An 8,070-nucleotide genomic window follows, 5' to 3' on the forward strand; every position below is an offset into this window, starting at 1 on the left:
ATTTCTGTCTTCTACATCAACTATAGTTTGGCTTCTGTTTTATTTGTCAGTCAGACAAAGCAAGGTGGCTGTAAATCAGGAAAAGGTGATTAGACACATCATCTTTAGGCACAATTTCTCAGCTCTATTTCTTCTGAAACCGTAACTGGGGAAGTACGCTATCATACTGTAAATTGTTTGCAGATTCCGAGTAGTAAAGAGGGAGGTCTAATTTACACTACTCTTTCAAATATCTTTTATATGATACTTGTTCTATGAAACATACCCAGCCATCTCGTAACCATAAACAATCAACATCCATGTTTCTTTTCTTAGAAAATGGACAAAAATAAGGATGGTGTTGTTACAATTGAGGAGTTCATTGAATCTTGTCAGAAGGTAAGTACAGAAAGTTTGACATGCTTTGTAATTGACTCTTGTTGATCACAGTAAACGTAAAGACCTATTTCTATAGACTGCTTTTAACATGTAGAAGTTATAAGTGTTTCATTTACTAAGTTAAATACTCAGTTATCAAAACACTTACTAAATATGGTTAAAATTGAGCAACTTTTAAACATCTTGTAAATGGTTTGAAACCAAAAAGTGGATTTGTAAAGGTATCACAAAGTATTTATCTACTATATATTTCTGAAAGTGTCCTATGTGTCCGGGTCTGTATGTGTCTCCCTGTGTCCCTCCCTGTGTCCCTAGCGGCAATCCCATTGGACCTGCCTCAGGCCAATGACATTGCTCCGTTGGCCCACCCGCCCCCGCACACCTCACACCACTGACTCAGCCCAATGAGATTGCTCCCTTGGCCCCACACCCGCCCCCGCACACCTCTCATTGGCCTGCGCCCAACACACCAAACACACCAACACCACTGCCACACTCTCCCAGCCCTCACTGACCTTTGGGAATGCTTCACAGCACCTAAACCTCAGTTCTCTGGGAGATTTGGTAACGCTTCACAACACCTAAACCTCAGTTCTCTGGGAGATTTGGTAACGCTTCACAGCACCTAACCCTCATTGCTCTTCACAGCTCTCACCTCTCAACCAAAACAACTGCGGAATCAGGTACAGACTCTTAGCTATATATATATTCTTTTCACCACTGCAACACTACCCACCCTCACACAACACCGCACGCTCACCCCACCTCCACACAACGCACCATCATGGAACACACACCACCTGTTCACAACCCCCCCCCTACCAATGCACACCACGAAGCACGCCACACATCTCCCGGTAGGGCCTCACACATCACCTTAACACTCCTGCAACATCAATGCTTCACTATATGACATAGCACTCATTCCATTCTAATACACCTCCTCACACATGTCTGCTTTATGCACCACAAAAACCACCTCCACGGACCACACATCTCGCCTTCACCCTGCTGCCACATCCGTGTTTCAATCTACACAACAAACCCTCCTGCATACCGCCCCCCCACCCCCCCCAAACACTCCCGTCCCACAGATGCCCCCCCCACCCCCCTCCCAAACACTCCCGTCCCACAGATGCCCCCCCCCACCCCCCTCCCAAACACTCCCGTCGCCCGGATGCCCCCCCACCCCCCCCAAACACTCCCGTCGCCCGGATGCCCCCCCCACAAATAACTCCCGTACACCACAACACCCCACTACCTCCGTTCAGGGCCCGCATCCCAAGCGCGCACGTGGAGCGCCAACAATACATACACACCTGTATACCGCCCGCACCACACTAATAAACTCCCGTCGCACGGATGCCCCCCCCCAAACACTCCCGTCCCACGGATGCCCCCCCAACCACTCCCTTCGCCCGGATGCCCCCCCAACCACTCCCTTCGCCCGGATGCCCCCCCAACCACTCCCTTCGCCCGGATGCCCCCCCAACCACTCCCTTCGCCCGGATGCCCCCCCAACCACTCCCTTCGCCCGGATGCCCCCCCACCACCCCCCAACCACTCCCGTCGCCCGGATGCCCCCCCAACCACTCCCGTCGCCCGGATGCCCCCCCCCCCAAAATAACTCCCGTACACCACAACACCCCACAAACCCTCTCTCACTACCTCCGTTCAGGGCCCGCATCCCAAGCGCGCACGTGGAGCGCCAACAATACATACACACCAAACCCAGCACCACATACACATAACTCCCAGCACCACACTAATAAACTCCCGTCGCCCGGATGCCCCCCCACCCCCCCCAAACACTCCCGTCGCCCGGATGCCCCCACCACCCCCCAAACACCCCCGTCCCACGGATGCCCCCCCCAAACACTCCCGTCGCCCGGATGCCCCCCCAAACACTCCCGTCGCACAGATGCCCCCACCCCAAACACTCCAGTCGCACGGATGCCCCCCCACAAATAACTCCCGTACACCACAACACCCCACAAACCCTCTCTCACTACCTCCGTACAGGGCCCGCATCCCAAGCGCGCACGTGGAGCGCCAACACTACCTTCCGTCCCACGGATGCCCCCACCCCCCCCCCAAACACTCCCGTCGCCCGGATGCCCCCCCAACCACTCTCATCGCCCGGATGCCCCACCACAAATAACTCCCGTACACCACAACACCCCACAAACCCTCTCTCACTACCTCCGTTCAGGGCCCGCATCCCAAGCGCACACGTGGAGCGCCAACAATACATACACACCAAACCCAGCACCACATACACATAACTCCCAGCACCACACTAATAAACTCCCGTCGCACGGATACCCCCCCCCCAAACACTCCCGTCCCACGGATGCCCCCCCACCACCCCACAAACACTCCCGTCCCACGGATGCCCCCCCACCACCCCCCAAACTCCCGTCGCACGGATGCCCCCCCCCCCCACCACCCCCCAAACACTCCAAAATCAACACAATGCACATTAAGTGCTCTGGAACACCTCTCCCCTGGAACATGAACCCGCCACACACCAAAACCTGCCCATAAACACACACACAACACAAAATCACCTCAAACAATAAATAATAAAATATATTTTAACAAAAAATATTCTGCTATCTGTGTAATTTCTGACACAAACACTCTACACACACACAACACCCATACCACACTCGCACACATACACACAACTATCAAACAACACTCAAATCACACACAACACTCCCTCACCCACACAACACACAACCCTCCTGTGCTCATACACCACACACAACAACTATTTAACACACCCCTACCCCCACAACACACTCAACTATGGAAACACACCTCAACTTCACCATCATACCACACACACTACATACAATGACAATTTACACGTCTATGCCCCCCCTCCTCTTGCACCTCAAACACCACAACACCCTTCCAAACAACACAAACACACCACTAAAACATCTACAACAACACAACACAATACCTCCACTACCACCACACCTCACACACCCCGTCGCCTTTTCCTTCCAATAACATCAATTACGCACACAATGCTAATTAGCCCCTATCTGTACTTTTATGCAACAATAATCATCTCATACACACACAACACTGACCAACACACACCCACAAAACAACACTACACCAACAACACTCACACCCCCCACACACCACACTCACCCACACACCCCACACTCACTCAACTACCCACACCACACTCAATCACACACACAAAAATCACACACCCAGCACACACTCAGTCATCCACCCACACCACACAAAAAATACAACCACTAACATACACACACTATTCAACATCACACACACTCAACCACACACCCACACTCACTCATCCACCCACACACCACACATTCAACCACACACCACACACACACAAGCAACAATCACCCACAACACACATACACACACACACACACACACACACACAAAATACATTAAACAAAACAACACTCAACACTCACTCACACACACACCACTCCTGTGCTGATACACATCACACAACACTCGAGTCACACACACAACACGCCCTCACCCACACAACACTCTCACACAACCCTCCTGTGCTCATACACCACACACAACAACACGTCAACACACCCCTACCACCACAACAATTTCTGTACACATTATTACACTACATTAACACATAATTATTCACGGTTCACATCACGGGCAACGCCGGGTCTCTCAGCTAGTTTAGTTATATAATGCAAAGTATGTTATTGTTGCAAGATATGTATTTCTACACTTTTCTTTGTAAATGCCACAATAGATAAATTGCAACGGGTAGTAATCTAATTCCATTGGGATACAAGGCCATAGTCGATTTAGATCTCTTTTCCTTTTCTAGGATGAAAATATCATGAGGTCCATGCAGCTGTTTGACAACGTCATTTAGTGATAATGCTATACAATGAGGTTTCCTGAAGATCACACTTTCAGATGAACTTTCTTCTGGCTGCACAAATAAAGAACAGTGTGTTCTAATCAAACTAAAATGCAAATATAATCTCTGCAGGATTTCCTGACTGTTGTAAAATGTAAAAAAAAGCATAAAGAAGTGAACCCCTCACTTGAAGTTTCCCAAGCTATTGACTTGTGACACTAGCACACTTCCGATACCCGGTCAAAAGATGGACTGATCATGCTTTGAGTTCTTTCATGGACTGGAAGACAGCACATATGAAATGACAGCACATGATTAGTAATGGTAACTACCTGGAGTTCAGTTATTGGAGATTTGGGGTAATGTGCTCTTCTTTCTACAGTGTGAAACTAACACCCGGCTGAAGTCCAAAAACCAGGGAATCTTGCATTATTGTTTCGATTTTTGGCAATTTTACTCTGGCAGGAACACTAAGTATTATTGCATCATCATTAATCCACCTCATTTCGTCTGTAACTAGCATCTGTTTTCCCCAACCAGTCTACAATCTTATGTGATTTATCTCCCCCAGGATTAATCCAAGATGATTGCTAGCTTCTAAATACCTCATCTATGTGACGAGACCCCAGATGACACCAACTAGTAAAGAGCTTTAGTTTTTAACCCAACTGTGGATCTAGTTGGATACAGAGGAGTGATTATTCAGAATACTGTATAGAACTATTTTAAGAGTTATTGTATGTGACTTATTTATTTTTGGCTTTGCATGTAATCACACTCTTCTATTTGATCAGTTACTCATTCCTTTAGTTGCACTTTTATTTTTGTAATGACTTCCCTTGGATTTCTGCCACGTTGGTTTACAATTCAGGTCAAAATCTATCAATTCATTTAGGAGAAAGAAAGAAAAAACACAAGCTGGATCTAATTTTACAACTTACAATTCATATTTTGGGAGACAGAAAAATTATTTATGTATAGTTGGTTGTGGAAATATGTTCTCTTTCGCATTAAATAAAGAAGTACCCAAAATATAGATCAGAATGTCAGAGAAATGTGATATTATACTGCTACTCAACCAAATGATGGTTAACATAAATAAAATATTGTAATACAAACATAGAAATTATCAGGCCAAAATGTATTGAAAAAAAAATGGACTATGGTATTTAAGTGTTTGAAAGACTTTCAATATTAATATATTTACCCTCTTTTTTTTAAATTTCTGGTTCATATTCTTGAAGATATATAAACAGTTTTTTTAATTGTGGGTGCACCATAAATGAAATACTTATGCAGAATAATTACAAGGTGCATGCCATGTACTATAGAGCAGAATAATTACAAGATACATACCGTGTACTATACATAGAGCAGGCGCTACAATTGGTCCTATTTTAATCGCAACACAAATTCACTGCCGTTTAATGATGTGGAATAAAAGCTGGCAGAACTGGTACATTTTTTTTTTTTTTTCAAAAGAGATTTGCACTTATAAGCAGACACCTGTTCTGTTTAATTACCTGGCACACTTTATTTCTAATGCATAAAATATAATGCAGTATTCCCATTACCAATGACATTTTATCAGGGCCACACATTTCAAACTGCCTGAACATATTCACACACACACACACACACACACACACAAAATACATTAAACAAAACAACACTCAACACTCACTCACACACACACCACTCCTGTGCTGATACACATCACACAACACTCGAGTCACACACACAACACGCCCTCACCTCCCACTGATGGGCCACTGTCCAACACACCCCACAACTGGGCCTGAAAATATCTACTTGATTGACATGTTATCAACAACTACCTAATTTAATTCAAACCTTGTTTTTAATGTATTGTTTTTCAAATGCTTATTATGGTGTATGTAAGGCTACCGTGACTCTGTAATATGCCATTCCTAGAAGGTTGGATGATTTGACTAAAGCATCTCATCCTAAAGTTGTATGGTTTCATTTGCCTACATTTATGTTCCAGGCAATACCCATGATCAGTAGAGAGAGAGAATTACCCCTGTTAGCACCTATACCACTTATTTTGGCTGAGCGAGAATTTGAGTGTCTTTTCCAGGGACATTTCTTTTCCGTATTCTCAACACACATGACCAAGTACATATTTTTTTTAACTAAATGCAGTGATGAAGGAATGTGAAATGTGAATTGATTTTGAAAAGTGTTGAATTCACTTGTACAACTGAAGTTGTTGTTTCTCCCTCTCACGGTGAACACAATATTCATGGGACCTTGAGGAGTAGAATTCTGCAACTTTATTGTCATCATTTTTCCATTATCCTGTTTTTTTTATTGAGAATGATAAATCCTGAATGGGTTTATATATATGACACATTTTTGTGTAAGGATGTACTGGGTTGTTGGAGGTTGTGAAGCATTGTATTGGCCCAACATAAGAGTTATTCATGGATAAACTGTACCAGGCTTTTGAAACCTCACATGTACACAATCCTTCAATAGCCCAAAAATACATTCCTATGACTACATAATCTATATAACCACAGCTGCAAATAATAACCTCTGCTTCTCCAAGGCATGTGCAGCTACTTCAAGTCAGCGTGGCAAGATTTATTATACATTTTGCATTGTCCACTAGTGGTATTTAAAAAAACATCCTTAAACCTCTCCACTGTCCGTTATGGCCACATATTCCTAATAGATTGCCAAATAGTTGTTTATATTGATCATAAACAGAGATGATGGATTACATTCATTCATGTAATTACTCCTCCCTAAGTACTCATGTTGCTAGTCACATGTTGCATTGAGCAGGTTGAAACACATGTTTTAGTGAGTATGTACCTATAGTACTAGCTTTGAAGCGTAATGCTCTACGTCTGAAGTCAGATAACAGAGGGATGAGATTTATATGGGGTTATGGAATTCCTATGCACATGTTTTCTTGGAAAGTGCAATAATCTCTTGACGTAAACATGGAGATGAAAGTGAGATGTATTTTTCATTTTGGGTGCATAAAGGAAAAAAATATTAGCATGCTTTAGGAAAACAGGGATTACTGGCTGCTTTTTCCTCAGCCACTGTATATTACAGCTGAGAACTACAATTAGCAATATCCCAGCACTGGAAAATACAAATAAACTACTTATCAGCATCATTCCAGCCAGCTTTCATGCCATCACTTTGGGATGCCTTGTTGTGATTAGGGAATGTTCTCAAAGCATGACAGTTATTGATTGAAAGTTTGTATTATTCTCACATTTCTAAATTCTTTGTTTTGAAGGAATGTTTTATCATGAAGTATTTTACTGTGGTTTGATGACTGGATGCCCGTTTCATCTTAAATATGTAGTTAATACAGCACTGACCTAAAAGCTCACTTAACCGCATGAACTATGTATATATCATTAATCCACTATATTTCAAAGTGTCTAGTTTGTTAGCCTATACTAGCTGCTTTGCATTTCAGATATGTATATTTTGTACAAAATAAAAAATAAAAACAAGATTGCTATGCACAAGAGATATATGTTCTTGCAGTATTTTCTTTAATAATATTCGGTTAAACAAAACAGCAAAAAGGTAAGCAAAACAGTATTGCTCACAAGAAATTCATATTTTGTAAACTGTACTTTATTTTTTAATTTAGTAATAATTGCAGGCAACAAGTAAGCATTAGAAACAGATACAACTAAAATTGTCAAATATATGTTATGTCTGCACCTACTGCAAATAGACTAGCCCATTAATGATAAACTTCCACTGAATGCAAATAAAACTTCTGCATCTCATTC

At 43.4% G+C, this 8,070-nt stretch overlaps 1 protein-coding gene across 3 annotated transcripts in view; it reads left to right on the forward strand.

Annotated features, from left to right (window-relative positions):
* The window catches only part of KCNIP2 (potassium voltage-gated channel interacting protein 2), a 349,098-nt gene extending 341,297 nt beyond the window's left edge, over nt 1–7,801 (forward strand). For all 3 annotated transcript variants that reach the window (XM_075612416.1, XM_075612415.1, XM_075612413.1), the window contains 2 exons: nt 316–378; nt 4,241–7,801. In XM_075612416.1, coding sequence (XP_075468531.1) covers nt 316–378; nt 4,241–4,288 — 111 coding nt within the window. In that variant the 3' untranslated portion in view covers nt 4,289–7,801. The remainder of the gene's footprint in view (nt 1–315; nt 379–4,240) is intronic.
* The last annotated feature ends 269 nt before the right edge of the window (nt 7,802–8,070 follow it).

This window comes from Ascaphus truei, chromosome 8 (assembly GCF_040206685.1).
Source record: "Ascaphus truei isolate aAscTru1 chromosome 8, aAscTru1.hap1, whole genome shotgun sequence".
NCBI lineage: Eukaryota > Metazoa > Chordata > Amphibia > Anura > Ascaphidae > Ascaphus > Ascaphus truei.